The sequence below is a fragment of the Dermacentor andersoni genome, chromosome 8, assembly GCF_023375885.2.
Source record: "Dermacentor andersoni chromosome 8, qqDerAnde1_hic_scaffold, whole genome shotgun sequence".
In the NCBI taxonomy this organism is placed as follows: Eukaryota; Metazoa; Arthropoda; class Arachnida; order Ixodida; family Ixodidae; genus Dermacentor; species Dermacentor andersoni.
In genome coordinates, this window is record NC_092821.1 from 121,984,400 (window position 1) to 122,001,177 (window position 16,778).

At 47.1% G+C, this 16,778-nt stretch overlaps 1 protein-coding gene across 1 annotated transcript; it reads right to left on the reverse strand.

Moving 5' to 3' along the window:
• Window positions 1-4,057: 4,057 nt before the first annotated feature.
• Window positions 4,058-16,714, reverse strand: LOC129384390 (uncharacterized). Its single transcript, XM_055069837.1, has 7 exons — window positions 16,593-16,714; window positions 13,538-13,631; window positions 11,484-11,643; window positions 9,002-9,168; window positions 6,680-6,828; window positions 4,884-5,058; window positions 4,058-4,276 (listed from the first exon to the last, which is right to left on the reverse strand). Exons 1-7 carry the CDS (start codon window positions 16,712-16,714, stop codon window positions 4,139-4,141), a joined length of 1,005 nt encoding a protein of 334 aa, XP_054925812.1. The 3' UTR covers window positions 4,058-4,138.
• Between the last annotated feature and the right edge of the window lie 64 nt (window positions 16,715-16,778).

Genomic DNA, 16,778 nt, shown 5'->3' on the forward strand with positions numbered 1-16,778 from the left:
GAATTCCTTTTGAAGAGCAACTGAATGGCCGTGCTTGATTTGTGCCTTTTTGTGCGTGTGTGTGTGTGCTTTTCAATTAGTAATTATTGATTCTTCCTACTATACTGTTTTCATCTTAACATGTAATTCCACCTTTCAACAGGCACTTACCCCCCCCCCCCCCACACACACACGCACACACGCACGCACGCACGCACGCACGCACGCACGCACGCACGCACGCACGCACGCACGCACACACACACACGCGCACACCCACACACGCGCACACGCGCACACGCACACACACACACACACACGCGCACACGCACACACACACACACACACACACACACACACACACACACACACACACACACACACACACACACACACACACACACACACACACACACACACACACACACACACATAAAATCACGTGGCGCCATTAGGCAAGAAAGGGTGCTCCATATCCGCCCACCATGGCGCGGAGTGGCGTTGGCTAACGCTCCCAGGGCTAGATATAGTACAACATAAAAAAACCCAAGTCACTGGACGGATTTACAACCGTAGCATTATATATATATATAATACACGACGGTGACGTCGAAAATTCCTCAAGCGCTGCTTCAAGAAACGCTCCCGTCGCCACTCACCGCCAGCTGCGCATTGGTGACGACGGTGTCCAGCCTGACGGGTCCACCGGAGGGCACCGAGTGCAGCAGGGTGCGCACCGAGGGCATGCCGGGTCGACCGACGAGGCCGTGGTACTGTTCCAGAACCGACTGCGGCGTCGGTCCGCCGAACACGAAGAAGTCGAGCTGGCCGCCGTCGACGCGGAATGTGAGCGTCCCTCGTGGCGACGTCACCAATTCTGGGGTGCGCAGTGAGTGAGAGAGACCTTGTAGACCTCATCGACAACTGCGACGATGATTGGCGGATGCCCTTCGAGACGGGGCTGTCGCACATGGCCTCAAAAGCCGGTTCGTCATTAGCCTTCCTGCTTGTCGTGAAAGGATCTCGAAACTACAGAGCAGGAATATGCTGGAAAAGCTCAGACCGCGACAAATTAATTTTATTTATTTGGTACGTACTGCCGGCCTGAGTGTCAGGCCTTGGGCAGGAGTGGGCATATATGAAACAATACAAGAATAAATGATCAACACAAGGGTACAAAGATTCATTATCAACACCATCCTAACATTACGCGTAACAGTACTTGGCCCTGCGCATAACAAAGTGAGCATTCGATATCGCAGCTCATATATGTAAAGCAAGAAAGAATGCAAGAACAAGTGAAACAATACAAGGACACAAGAATTCCGCATAAACAGCATCCCAACGTTGCGCATGACAGCCCCCGGCACTGTGCATAACAGAGAGAGAGAGTATTTGATGCCACAGCTAATTTACTATGATAGCTTGTCTATAGCCAGTTTAGCATTTGTTTACAAAGAGGTCACCTTGTGAGCGGGGGAGGGAAACTATGTTAATGCGTGCGGGTGAAGCTGGCGCGGGCGATCCCGCATTTGAGTCACTTGACAGCGCGGCGTCGTCCTTTTGTCTCAAGTTTTTTTTTTTGTCACTGTCACAGAAAATACCTCGCACTGGGTTTCACGAAACATGCCAGGTTTATTAAGGAGTGAACGTTTCACGAGAGGCGGCAGACTGATGCAATCCTACATCTTTCTTGTCCCGGTGGTGTTTGTCCGGACTTGCCTGTCTTCTTTTGTTGGGGTGGTTGTTGTTATCCGCTCCGTTGCTGCCGCGTTGATGCCGTTGCCGCTCCTCTCGCTTGGGTCGTTGATCCCGGCGGCTTAAGTTTACGATATTTTTCTACACACTTTGTGAATCCAGTGAGGTGGGCTCCTCCGCAGATCATGCAGGATGGTGCGCACTCATGTCCTGCAAGTCCGTCCGTTGTGGAGCCGGCTTGTTTGCCACGGAAGCCGCATCTTCCTTCCTCTGGGTGGGGGCAGTTATCCACCCAGTGGCCCGCCGTGCCGCATCTGTAGCACGTGGGTATGGCCTTCTCATACTGCCTGACCGGGACGCATTCATAATTATATTGTATGTAACGGGGGAGTCTTCGGCCTTCAAAGGTTACCACCGCCACGTTGGTGGTTCCCAATTTTCGGACCAAAGCGATTTCGCCCTCCCTGCAGTAAAGCTTGGGCTTGAGAGAGGCAGAGGTTTCATCCTCTCGGACGTTGATCACCCCCTTGCATACCTCTCCATTCAGCTTGAGATGACCGCGGAAGGGATATCAGTGTCCCCCTACTTGCAGGTAGAATTCTTTGATCAGCTTGTCAGCTACCGGTGTTGTCTGGGTTCCACACACGATAACGTTCTGCTCCCATGCGGGCCACACATTGAGATCCCCGGCGGCCACTTCACCCACGTATTGGGCCACCGCCGATCCCACGTCACCATGCTTGAAGGCCATTTTCAGGTCTAGGGTGCCTCGGGGCTTCAACACCACGATTAGGTCTTCTGAACGGAGTATTGGCGTCTGTTTCGGGCGCCAGTTGCGAGCCGTCTTCATTTGCAGCAGTGGCACAGCGCGAGCACCATCGGTATTCCCGGCGCGGAGGGAAATCCCCGCCGCCGCCCTTGGTAGCCATGTTCGCTTGTTGCTTGCGTTGCCGCAGGCGTACAAGTGCTTGAAGACACTCACTTTCGGTGGGCATGATGTCTTCATCTTGGTGTTTATGTTCGATTTCGGTCCAGTTCATGGATGTCGGGTCGTACCCGGTGATCTTCTGCGTCGCCATGTCCGGAGAACTTCCGACGCCGGCTGCGTCGAGCTGAGCCCTCATTAGGATCAGCTCAACCGCGGCATGATGAGATCTTCAGATTGGCGTAAGAGCTCTCAAAATTGGTCCACCTGCCTCAACTCGGTGTCTGCAGGATCCTTGCGATGTTCGGCATCGGATAAGACCAGAATTTGCGGTGTACCGTGTGTTGATTCGCGGTTCCAGTCGAAAATCAACGGAGCCGATGTGTAGCACGTCCGACCTCACGGAACCCTCCGTAGGGACGCGTTCCCAGCAGCTGGCGTTCCCCTTCGACCGCTCCGCATCGTCGAGACGCGCTAGGCCGGCTGTTCCGGTTCGATTGGTACATTTGCATTGAAGGCGTCGCATGTGACGAGAAAAATCTGACGATTATCTACTAAAGCCTCAGCATTCGTTGCCAACGGTAAGGCCATGGATAGCCGTGCAAAACCAGGAAAGCTAAGTAAGCAACACTAAGCGAAATCTTGAGTCACAACCTAGTCAAACAACGCTTACGCTTTAGTAGACAATTATTGTTATACAGTCACATAAGTATGCCACAAACACTGCGCACCACGTCTGCTTCGTTGACATAAACGAAAACACCTACAGCGTACACCGCCACAGTTGTACCATATCCGAGCGGACCTCCAGAGTGGAGCCGGTGTAACGCGATGCGACACAAAAATTGTGGATCACTGGCTAAAATAAAGCGCTCGAAATGTTGTCGTCCATTTGAGGGAGCCGTCCGCAAGGTAACCTTTATCACAGTCCTCTGCTATACTTTTTAATCAAATGACTCTGCCTTTATTTTATAATCTTTTATAATTACATTTCAAAGGAAATTCAAGGGGGCAGCGACGCAAATTACGTTCCCGTCTGCGTTTTGGAACAGACGGCAACGTTTGGAGCAGATTAGGAGGACGCTTAAGCTTCGGCTTTTAAGAGTGGAGCGCGATAGATTTCAAAGACCACCGACTGCTTGTCATGCTTCCCGGCAACCGCAGTTTTCTTGCGGATGCACGGAGCCGAGCCCGATGTTGTTTTTGCCGCGCTGCTCGAAAAAAAGGACCTGCGTTTGAGCTTCCGCGTAACAGAATTCCGTTTTCTCGTATATACAAATTAAAATCCGACGCTATCATGTCTGTAGGTGGTGCCTAAGCCGTACTTTACGATTTTCATGAAGTATTTTACTTTGACGAGTTCAGTTAGTTCAGTAACGCATCTGCGCTACGTGGAGGAGCCTGCGTGATTGTGGTTCGGAATAATTTTTCGCCAAGCGACGTCCGACGCTGACACCAGGTTTCTTGCTACACGGGACCCTTAACGCTTTCGCATTAATACACCGCCCAGCACGTCGCGCGAAGACATTTGTTTCGCTATACAAGACCAGACTCCAGCCACCCACCGATCTCGTTTGCGTTGTGTAGGTACACTCCGTGTGCCGTTCCTTCAGCGGCTGATGCCAGAAGCAGGAAGGGGTGGTCGGCCAAGTACGTCCCCTTGACAGCTCGGTTCTGCGCGGAAGAAGATGCCGATTCGGTACTGTGATTAAAGCGGCAAATTAATTTACCACACACAGAATAGGTGGGAACGTTAAGAGGCTCTCATATAGATTGAACGTGTCGTTTTCTTATTGCCTGCTAGTCTAGTATAGCCTGAGCCTTGGCGGTGAACCAACTGCCATGACGGCACCAATGACTCATGGTGCCGTCATCATTTTACTGATACTGTTCATCATTTTACTCTTCTATATAGAGTACGTTTTCCTCGCTGACCACAGTGGAATACAGCGTAGATTTCTAGGCGGCGGATGTAGAGACCTCCTGATGTTCTGCATGATTGGTTAAGCGCGTAGATTAAGCGCGCATTGTTTTACTCTCTCTCACACACTAGAAAAAGCAGAAAACCAATGACCTGAAGGTTCTCTACCTTTGATACGGGTCACGTTTCAGTAGTGATATGCGTCCCATATATTTAGTCGATGCATAACAAAGCAGACGCGGCAGCGCTGCAATAAGACGCCACGCGACGCCTGAAATACGCCGGAAATGCGCTTCAATGTGGCTCGTTATACAACTTCGGCAGGCGAGAATCTCTGGCAAGGGAGTGTAGTTGGCGCACCTTTGCCGAGCCGGAGCCCGCATAGAAGAGGTGTCTCGCCGATTCCGCGCTCAAATCGAGGAACGGCCGTGCTGACGGGGTGCTTCGGATTCCGTAGGCGTACCGGGCCTTGGGTCGGAGCGTCACGTACTTGTCCCGCTCTGTGTAGTACAGGTGCGGGAGGTCGAACTCCACCCTGCGGAAATTATCGAAACGAGGTGGGCGCCTCCAGCGAGAGCGGTGATGAGCACCTGCTTCGCTCATATTAATGAGCGAATGCTCATTATTAATGAACGTATTAATGCTTTGACGCAAATTAAAGCATATTAAAGCATATTAATGCTTTAGCATTAGCTAAAGCAATATATGATTCCAGAGGCGGAAAAATCCGGCGTTGGCGTGACCGTACGGCGATCCGAAAAAACGCTACGAACCCTCGATCTGTTGGTGGGAGTCGAACGCACGACCTTTGGTGTTAATTAAGGCGAAGTTAAATTAAGACGACTGAAAGAGTGTAGTTATCGAGCGGTGCCCACAATGCTTCGCATTCATCCACGTACATGGACAGCTAAGTGCCCGTTCAATTTTTTTAATAAGCAATACTTAGTACAGGCGAGACAGCCAGGAAGAACAGACGAGATAGGGCGTCTTCCTGTATCCCGTAATCTGTGTCCTGTATTCCGGAATCTGCGCGGTGTCCTACACAGTGAGAGAGGGCGCCAATTTATTTATCGCAAAAACTGTTTATCTCGAAGTCTTCCCGCAGTCTGTACACGGTTTCGTGGAAGCTACGTCATCGAAAGCACTGTAGAAAGACTGCAGGGTGGACGCTTGGAATTCTTTCACGATACTGCCGTGACGTAACCGATTTTGGGCGCGGTATGCCGGGGCGTAGTTCTATATTTATCGATAAAAATAGAATTCACGGTATTCTGAAAGAGCCAAGGCTTAAATTTATGAGGTTTCAAAGCGTTTTACTGAACCACAACGGCGCGAATATGACAAAAAAATTATTTGAAATTCATAGCGTCGCACTAACGTAATGGTTCTGGGGCTTCTGCGCGAAATTCAAGAATGACAATTTGACCGCAGTTTTTTTCTCCTCCAATAATTAACCCATAACGGGAAAATGAACAAAAGTAGATTTCAGGAACATTTTATCAATCTAAACGGATCCACTGTTTCCGCTTGTTGTCCTTTTAAATATATGCGAGCGCCTCCCAATGTGCACGAAGTCGCAAGCTTGTAGGAGATATGACGTTATAAACGTCACCTTGTGATGTCTCGACAGATGGGCATGCGCGCGCAGCTGTCGCGACATCATAATTATTAGATTCTATGTATTCTATCGGATACTTAATTAGCGATGCTAGGTTACAGCACTTTTTTTCATTTTCGAATTAATATGTCCCATCCACGGCACTGAAAGTAGCATTCTATCCAATCAGCTGCTCGAACAGAGCTGGCTGAAGACCGAGTAGAGGGAAACAACAGATGAGAGGACGGTGCTTCCTTGCCGTTCTTCGTTCCCACAATTTGCGCTGGAAGTATAGGAAGTTTTCCAATCAGCTTTAACCGTACAGCGTTGCTACCGAGACAGACGAAAAATTTATAGCTGCTGGCGCTAACAGACGACAACAGGTGCAGTTTGTTATCGTCTGCTCCGTACTTTGCGCTGAGAGTAAGTGTGTATCCAACCGGTCGGCAGCACAATTTTGCTTTCTCAACACGCGAATAAGAGAGAGAGAGAGAGGCAATCAAATGGGTGCCGGGCGCAGCATCTCATTTACATGGGTGGGGCCAGTCGGCTTACTCACAGAGCTCTGCGGGTCTCCTTGGCTACGATGCTAAGGATGTTCTTGTCGCTAAGCCTTGCCGTGTAACCACACGGCAGCGAAAGGTCCACGTATTCCTCTTCGATCACGGGCACCGGAGGCACGAACTCACGCCGACTTCTGTCCCTGATCTGTGTCATGTGAAAAAAAAAGAAATAAAGAACACAGATCTTACGCGTCGACGGAATGAACGTTATGCGATCACGTTGAAATGACGTCGCTGCTGTATACATAGTATGCACGTGACGTCACATCCGCTGCTGTCGTCTGCTTCCACTACCTTCCGCCATCTTGGGAAACCTTATCAACAGGCGCGCGCATAGGCCTATAGGTTCCCCAGCAGAGCGCCGCCGTAAACCGGAAGTCGATGAGTATCCTTGAATGACGTACGTGCATACTATGTATAGACGCCAGAAGTTTCCATCGTCGGTGTCGTCATCTCCTTGACCTCTGCACGAGTCCGATTTGTTGCCACGCTTCGATTTGTTGCAGCTTGTATACTATTATTATTATAATTATTATTATTATTACTAATATTATTATTATTATTGTACATGCAGATGACGTCAATTGGTCTTAGAAAGCTCACGCTGTTTATGACTGTCGCATCGTGTAGTCTGACCTCCTTTCTTTTTTTAAATGCTGCAAAGATAATAAACACGCCTTGAATCCTGCTAAGGTCGAACTCATGACTTTCAAACGCAAGTCAGCAAGCATTTCCATTTCTTATATTCTGTGTCATTACATATCTAAGGAAAGTGGAGTCAATGGTCTCGTTGTATATTTTGGTACAATCTTAACACTTTTCTGCTCCCACTCAACGCGTTGCAAAGCACGGTATGCACTTTCTTGGCTCTGTTTGCAGAATCTCGAGGGAATTCCATTTACCTACAACATTCTGCAAGCTGTGCACGATAATCTGTCTTCCTCAACTCGAGTACGAGTCGGTCGTCTGGAATGGCATTTCTAGATGCAACAGTGACATTGTAGATCGGGCCCAGGAAAAGTTTGTAAGCATATATCATCCCTACTTCGCTAGCACAGACACTAGACCTTGCTCTAGCACTGCTGGATTATTGAAGTTGCCCCTTACTTCGCTGCCGACGTAATCCCTCCGACCTGCTTCTTTCGAAACTCCATCATGGTATCCTCACCTACCCCGAACTTCTCAGTTGTATCATGTTTTGTACCAATTCAATTCAATTCAATTCAATTCTTATTTTTCCGGAAATAATAGGTCCTGGAAAGGGTCAAGAGCTAAAAGCTGTCTCGACAGCTTGACTAGGCCCATGACCCCCTCTACAAGGCAGTATTGATGTACAGCAACAGGTAGTGTCCATGACATCAAGACGCCGCGCAAGATCGCCAGAGAACATAGATTTTTCCGTGTTCTTGCCTGTCATCACCAACACTCAGCCATCCAGATAATACTGAGTCCTTATAACGCTTATTTTGATCATCTAGACATTTTTCATAACCTGCTGTTCTTTTTCGAGCTTTCCGTCGTTTTCGGCTGCTTGACGTTAATATCACGCGCATCATTAGGCAATCTTTCGACCCCACTCTTCTCTATACTTATGCGCCACCAATGTTCCAAGCGTCTCTTATGTTTATTGCAGCGATGCACCCATTACTTTCCTTAAACCCTACATCTGCATGGCAATGATGCGCCATCAAGTGAGGAATCGTACAAAATAAGGCGAGGTCGGACAGCAAGACAAACCAACCAAGAAAGGCCAAAGAATGCAATCGCCTAAAAAATGGCTAATCTATCAGTATTTCGGTATTCCGCTTAAACGTTAACGCTATTAAGTTTGCGTATACTGAGTAAAGCCTGGTATGACAAAGCTTTAACTTGTTTTATAATGTGTTAAAGTTTGTGGGATACCGCAATGGCCAACGACGCCAATGTCAGCAACCGCGTCTTGTTGCGTCGACTTTTTCCGAGTCCTAAGAGACCATGCGGAACTCTAGGCCGAGTGAGCGGCTATATTATATGGGGGTTTTTCGATAAAGACTGAGGTTGATGCTCTGAGATCTTTACAGAGCAACCTCGTTACAACGAAACGGGATATAAGGAAATAATGGATATAGCGAAGTAATTGAAATTCCCCTCGAAATCCTCATAGATATTCATGTTACAGTAGATGCGATAATGGATACAACGAATTATAGTATATAACAAAGTAATTGGCGGCGGCCGCCGCCGCCGCCACCACCACCACCACCACCGCCACCGCCGCCGCCGCGGCGGTGGTGGCGGTGCTATTGCGTTAAAGAAATTCGCAGAATACCGGAACTCACGCGTATTCGGATCGTGTCGTACGTGACCCTGGTGATGTCCACGGTGACAGTGGCCGACTCGCCTGGCACCGGCCTATCCGAGCGGTTCAACGACAGCCTGGAAGAGGTGCTTGTGACGTCACTATCGAACACCACGTACCGAAGGTACGACGGTGGCATGAAGCACCCTGGAGACGGCGAGTGAACGAAGAGGGGGAGAAAGTTGGAGCTTGGTGCATAATTATCTGGCGCGTATTTAATTTCGCTAGAATAGCAGCTTGGGCTTGTTGGTTTTCCATCCTGCTAGTAACAGCGCGAAATGTAGACAAGAGACGAGACAAGAAGACACCACAAGCGCTGACTTTCAACAACGTTTTTTCCGAAAGAAAAACGGCTTCTTATAACGATTGCCCACACGTGTCGCAGTCACGTGATCGCACATCATGTGAAACATGCACTTTTTTTTTGCACTCAAGATAGTGGTTGCACATGCAAAAGCTCAAGTTCTTTTTTTGTCAGTAACAAGGACAGCGTGCTAACGCATTGGTCACGAAGTCTGGTAATCTCGGCTGCCTCAATTATCTCCCGAATAAACGTTGTTGAAAGTCAGCGCCTGTGGTGTCTTCTTGTCTCGTCTCTTTTCTACATTTTGCGCTGTTACTAGCAGGGCGTATTTAATGTATTCTTCTGTGTTCGTTTATCAAGATAACTACATGCATACGGGTTTACAATATTTGCAGCAGGTATACGTTATGAACAAGGTGAGCACAAGAAGAAAGGGTTGAACAACCATATTAGAAAAAATATAGTGGAACGACCGTATGAGTGCGCAAAGATCACGCGTGTTAGTGAATTGTAGAAAAACGCAAAAATGATAAATTTACTGGGCGCCAGCGTGGTTACACATAGCTCTACATCATGATTGCGTTATAACACAGATGTCGCTTCGGAGAGGCGGCAGACTACTTGCTCGACCTACTAACTAGTGCTCCGACAAGTTGTTCTACTCATATAGTGCGTGTTTAAAAAAGGACGATTTAAATAATGCTGTGCGGTGTGGAATCTGTCTTATGTTCTTGCTGTTATATCTTCGTTGGGTGCAGTATGTCCGAGCCTTCAAGTACTCTGGCGTATGATTAAGCTTGCCAGGGTCTAACTGGTTGAGGAAGAAAGGCCTGAAAAGCACATAGACTATATTCCTTTTCGAGATATAGACTTTAAATGCTTTACGTTGAATAAGCCTGTAACATGTCCATTTCTTTTGGCCTGATCACCGCCCATGGATATCCAAAGACGATTCAGAGGACATGAAGACTATTCCGGAAATCTGCAAGGCGATATTTGGCCATTCTATCCCATTCTGTCCCGTTACATAGGCTTTATAAAATGACGGCTTTAAAGTCGCTTTTACACTGCTCAGAGAAAGTTTCTCAAGGGTGGAAACGCTTATTTTTTTCGACTTACGAGCAAGAACACCAGATGTACAGGGGCGGACACAGCCTGTCTTATGTTTCAGCGTTACACGTTTAAAGAGAGGAATAAGCGTTTTCACCCTCCGAAAACATTACGTAGGCAGTTCAGGAAGAGATTATAGACATATTTCTACGACATCTATAAGAAGTCCGTTGGCAGACTGGAAATATTGCCTTTCAGTTTTTTGTCCACTAATGTCTATAGCTTCTACAAACCTGCTTGGAGGTCCGTAGGCTAGGATTAGAGATATTGAAGGTAGAAATATTCATTCCCTTTTCCATATACCATTATACATTATGTTCCGAAAAGAAGTGTACAGGATAGCTCAAATATGTCTACTTGATGTCTATAGATATCTTAACAACTTTAGAATCGATGTTACATGGTTATAGAGTGCGCTCTGGCAGCTACAGATCTACCAGGCGTGCTCTCTCCACCCCAGTACACCACTTGACGGTACGTGGTAATACATAATAAGAGGGCCCCATTCAATGAATCGTAAGTTTAATAAATTACATTGTGGAGTATTTTGTGCCTTGTCGTTATTTAAAACCGAGTTTTATGTTGTGGTGTACCCCACTCAATAAGATAAAACCTAATCGTCGACAGAAAGACGTACACCGACGACTAAAAAGCTGATTCTTCGGCTAGTTGGTACGGTTTACTCATAATGGCGAAGTCGTTAGCGCAATTTAAAAGAAAAAACAGAGACATGCCAGAGACACAGGAAAGCGCTAACTTTCAACTGACGTTTAACCTGGACGGTAATGTACGTTTAACAAGGACGGTAATGGCGTGCGCATGCGTAGAGTGTGATTTATCTTTTGCATTTTTATATCTTTTGTATCTTTCATACCTGCTTCCCTACATATCGGCCTCTGTGTTTCAATAAACGTCAGTTGAAAGTTAGCGCTGTCCTGTGTCTCTGTCACGTCCCTGTCTTTTTGAGTTGTGTTTAAGGCTTTGCCATTATGAGTAAGACGTCTAAAAGTTGTCGAACTTCGACCTGTTCTAGACGTTAAAGACTTGCCTGCCTGTTGCCCTGCTCTGGCAATCCAGCAGCAACCACGGCGCCTGCAGTCTTGTGCGTCGGTGCCAATGTGGGGTGGACACTCGACGAGATCTTTTTGCTTGCTGAGCGAAGAGCAGACGGCGTCCAGGTCGGCTTTCGCGTCGTTGGCGGCATTCGCCTGCGGGGGCTTGAGACCAGGGAAATGATCGTGAGGACATCGCCATAATGAGAGAGAGAACAAAGGTGCTTGCGGCGCGCGGTAGGAATGAGCACGGCACCTTAGCAAAACTCTTTCTTTAGCTTAAAAAAGAAAATTTGAGACTTCTGCAAGCTCTTTGGATTCCGACATGACTAACTGCGAGAGCAGCAGACTCTCACAGCTGGCACCGCCGTCTACCGACGATACCAACACATCGCGACGATGCACGATACGTGGTATTCGTCTGCTGTAGAATTGGCTAGAAATTGGTATAGAAATACCAGCGCAGACGACACTACCTTCCGAGCATGCGTGGGGGCGGAGCACTTTTCGCAAACTTTTCGCGAATGTTCCAGTGCACGCTGGTTGGCGCGTCCCGCAAAGAGGTGCTCTGTTGCTGCACAGACATCGTTTCGGATTTTAGGGGCAGTTGTGGGTAATATCTCGTTTTACCTGTGCGATAGTTTATCTGGATACCGTGCACGCGTTTTTGTGGACGTACGTACTGCCTAATTAGCTGAAGTAATGCGATAGCTGAATATCACTACGTTCTTCTCACTAACAGATCTGTGTGCTTCGTAGATCTTTATGATGCGAATGTATGAAGGAAGAAATTATTAATGATTTATCATTTGATTTCGTGGAACGGAGAAAGCGTTCATTGTTACAACAGAACATAACGCTCTAGATGTATTGCCACCCCTTCCTGGCTATTTATAGAGTGTAACACCATGTGCCTGCGGTGCCTCATAATGGCAGGGTTGATATAGCTGAAGGCAGCATATTCGCCTATGTACAAGCAGAGGCATTGAGGGAGTTGGCGCTGACGCGTCGACCTACGGAGTGGCTCTACTTTGCAGTTCAGTAAATCATGCTATATGAGCGTGTTTGCGGTGGCTTGGATTGCCAGCGATCCCAGCCATGCAGTGATTTCGGGCGCTTTATTTACCCCTTATATAATGCCCCACTTGTTGGGCCATTTGATCTATGGAATCAACTTGAGCCAGCCTCTCTGACTGGCTCAAAAATGCCGACATTAAAAGGATTAGATAATCTGGGGAACTTGACGATGTCCGGAATGTCGCCCCAGCGTCAGGTTTCCCTGAGACAATTTTTTGTAGTAAACTTTATACAATAGCAGGCAGTGATGACTGCCTAGAAATGCCGAGCATTTCGCCTATTTACCTCGACAGATATGGCTCTGCGATGCGAAAGACAATTTTTTTTTGCGATGGCAATTGTGCGGACACTCCAGGCGAATTTCCGTCGTCGTCGTCGGCGTTGCCGTGAGGTTGCGCATATATTTAGTTAAATACACGCCACGTGTTTACGCGTGCTGTGTATGCAAAGTATTCATGCTATATATACCACTCAACCACCCAAGCTGCTCAAACCAGGTGTTACTTTCTCGAGCGAAATTATTGCTCAGAATTTTTTTTAGGAAGGTAGCCCGCTAAACAAATGTCACGAAGGGTAACATTCACAGGGCACGGCTTTTATCTCAATCTCGGACTAACAAATATTACAAAAAAGTGCAAAACAATAGCGCCTATACCTGAAAGTGACGGCAATTTTACTCGCGCGGTTCTTTTTTTAGGGGAAGCCAGCGTATATGGGGGGGGGGGGGGGGGAGGTTCCTGTGCGATGCCATTACAGGTCCTGCACACGGCGTGTTAAAGCTGTGTGCCAGAATATTCCAACGCAAACCTCAGCACACCGTCCGAGAAGCTTAAGCGCTATGGTAAGTCTTGCTATCTCTGTCACTGCTTCACGCTTGGCGCGAAAATGCCAATTTTTTTTTTCGATCGCTCGCTAATAATTAAGGCCCCGATACGAAAGATGGAATGGTGCAACGCACGCTGTGCGGGCTCACCATCGTAATCTCCTGCTTTACCGGGCTATCAGTGAAAGATTTTAGCTCTTCCAAAAAACGAGCATTCGGGATTTCTTGTCTTCGTTCTGGATTTCTGAAAAGAAAAAAAATGAAACAAGGGATAAAAGCGCTTATGCAGAAATCACACACATTGATTTTTAAGATTTTTTTTTGGCAAGTTTGGTATCAGATCCTTAAGAAGACGTGAACTAAATTCGTACGCAGTTCTTGTTATTCTCGCGCAAAAGTAAGTAAGAAATGTGCGTTTGGGAACATATTTTTAGGGATTGCCTACAAATTACTTGAAAAGGGCGTTCGATGTTAACTAATGAATGAAGCTGTTGCTCGGGGCCAGGCCTGATGCGTCCATTGTTACATGCAAGCCGAATAAATGCTTTTACGAGACAACCGCTTGGGGCCGATTTAAATTAAGCTTGCTGCGTTTGCGAGATAAATTTACGTTCTATGTACCACAAGAACCAGAATTTGAGCATTTGTGGCCATGTTGTCCTTGAAAACTTCTCAATCTCACCTGCCGACGTAAGTTTCTGCCGCCACCTGCTACGCTTCCCTTCTCTTGGAATCCAGTCCGTAACCATTAACGACCATCGGTCATCTTCCCTCCTCATTGCATGCCCTGCTCATGCCCATTTCTTTTTCTTGATTTCAATTAATTTTTCATTAACCCCCGTTTGTTCCCTCACCCGACTTGCTCTCTTCTTATCGCCCCTTAACATTACAAAAATAATTCTTCTTTCCATAGCTCGTTGCGTCGTCCTTAACTTAAGTACAACCCTTTTCGTAAGCCCCCAGGTTTCTGCCCCGTACGTGAGTACTGGTAAGACGCAGCTGTTATACACTTTTCTCTTGAGGTATAATGGCAATCTGCTGTTCATGATCTGAGAATGCCTGCGAAATGCACCCCATCCCGTTTTTATTCTTCTGATTATTTCAGTCTCATGATACGGATCCGCAGTCACTACCTGCCCTAAGCAGATGTATTCCTTTACCACTTCCAGTGCCTCGCTGGCTGTCGTAAACTGCTGTTCTCTTCCAAGACTGTTAAACATTACTTTAGTTTTCTGCAGATTAACTTTAAGACCCACTCTTCTGCTTTGCCTCTCCAGGTCAGTGAGCATGCTTTGCAATTGGTCCCCTGAGTTACTAAGCAAGGCAATATAAGCGAATCGCAAATTACTAAGGTATTCTCCATTAACTCTTATCCCCAATTCTTCCCAATCCAGGTCTCTGAATACCTCCTGTAAACACGCAGCATTGGAGAGATCGTATCTCCCTGCCTGACACATTTCTTTATTGGGATTTTGTTGCTTTCTTTATGGAGGACTACGGTGGCTGTGGAGCCGCTATAGATACCTTTCAGTATTTTTACATACGGCTCTTCTACACCCTGATTCCGCAATGCCTCCATGACTGCTGAGGCTTCGACTGAATCAAACGCTTTCTCGTAATCAATGAAAGCTATATATAAGGAATGGCTATATTCAGCACATTTTTCTCTGACCTGACTGACAGTGTCAATATGGTCTATTGTTGAGTAGCCCTTACGGAATCCTGCCTGGTCCTTTGGTTGACAGAAGTCTAAGGTGTCCCTGATTCTATTTGCGATAACCTTAGTAAATACTTTGTAGGCAACGGACAGTAAGCTGATCAGTCTATAATTTTTCAAGTCTTTGGCGCCCCCTTTCTTATGGATTAAGATTATGTTAGCGTTCTTCCAAGATTCCGGTACGCTCGAAGTCATGAGGTATTGCGTATACAGGGTGGCCAGTTTTTCTAGAACAATATGTCCACCATCCTTCAACATATCTGCTGTGACCTGATCCTCCCCAGCAGCCTTCCCCCTTTGCATAGCTCTCAAGGTTTTCTTACTTCTTGCGGTGTTACTTGTGGGATGTCAAATTCCTCTAGACTATGCTCTCTTCCATCATCGTCGTGGGTGCAACTGGTACTGTATAAATCTCTATAGAACTCCTCAGCCACTTTAACTCTCTCATCCATATTAGTAATGATATTGCCGGCTTTGTTTCTTAACGCATACATCCAATTCTTGCCTATTCCTGGTTTCTTCTCCACTGCTTTTAGGCTTCCTCCGTTCCTGAGAGCATGCTCAATTCTATCCATATTATAGTTACTTATGTCAGCTGTCTTACGCTTGTTGATTATCTTGGAAAGTTCTGCCAGTGCTATTCTAGCTCTAGGGTTAGAGGCTTTCATACATTGGCGTTTCTTGATCAGATCTTTCGTATCCTGCGATAGCTTACTGGCATCCTGTCTAACGGAGTTACCACCGACTTCTATTGCACACTCCTTAATGATGCCCGTAAGATTGTCGTTCATATCTTCGACACTAAGGTGATCTTCCTGAGTTAAAGCCGAATACCTGTTCTGTAGCATGATCCGGAATCCCTTTATTTTCCCTCTTATTGCTAGCTCATTGATCGGCTTCTTACGTACCAGTTTCTTCCGTTCCCTCCTCAAGTGTAGGCTAATTCTAGTTCGTACCGTCCTATGGTCACTGCAGCGCACCTTGCCGAGGACGTCCACATTCTGTATGGTGCCAGGGTTAGCGCAGAATATAAAGTCTATTTCATTTCTAGTCTCGCCATTCGGGCTCCTCCACGTCCACTTTCTGCTATCCCGCTTGCGGAAGAAGGTATTCATTATCCGCATATTATGTTGTTCGGCAAATTCTACGAATTCTACTAACCTAACGTCACCTCACGTAAACTAACCTAACGCTGCCTAAGGTCCCTTAACGTAAACTAACGTAACGTAACCTCACGTAAGCTAACCTAACGTAACCTAACGTCACCTCACGTAAACTAACTTAACGTAGCCTAACTTAACCTAACGTAACGTAGCCTAACGTAACGTGAACTAACCTAACGTAACCTAACTTAACATAAGGTAATCTAACCTAACGTAACCGAACCTAACCTGACCAGATCAATATAGGTGCGGTAGCTGGCGAGATTTTGCTTCATTCACACTTTACTTGGGTGGCAGCCGCCAAACTAAGCGTTACGTCACTCACGCCGAGAAGATTCGCAGCGTCAGCACCGCGAGAGGCACGAGGCATAGCAGCGGCAGGCAGCGGCGGATGACCAGGCGGCGTCGCACGAGAGACAGCGCCGCTGACTTGAGCGTGAGGGCCATGCCGCAAAGGAGCGGACACTCTTAACTGAGGCGAGACACTGCAATGGGGTGCTTTCGTCAGAAT

Excerpts from the sequence above, each read along its gene's own strand:
- LOC129384390 (XM_055069837.1), bottom strand. The coding sequence starts at position 16,714 with ATGGCCCTCACGCTCAAGTCAGCGGCGCTGTCTCTCGTGCGACGCCGC. Across the intron at positions 5,059-6,679 it reads AAGGAGACCCGCAGAGCTCT|GGTGGAGTTCGACCTCCCGC; the intron begins GTGAGTAAGCCG and ends TAATTTCCGCAG. Across the intron at positions 4,277-4,883 it reads CGGGCTCCGGCTCGGCAAAG|AACCGAGCTGTCAAGGGGAC; the intron begins GTGCGCCAACTA and ends TCTTCCGCGCAG.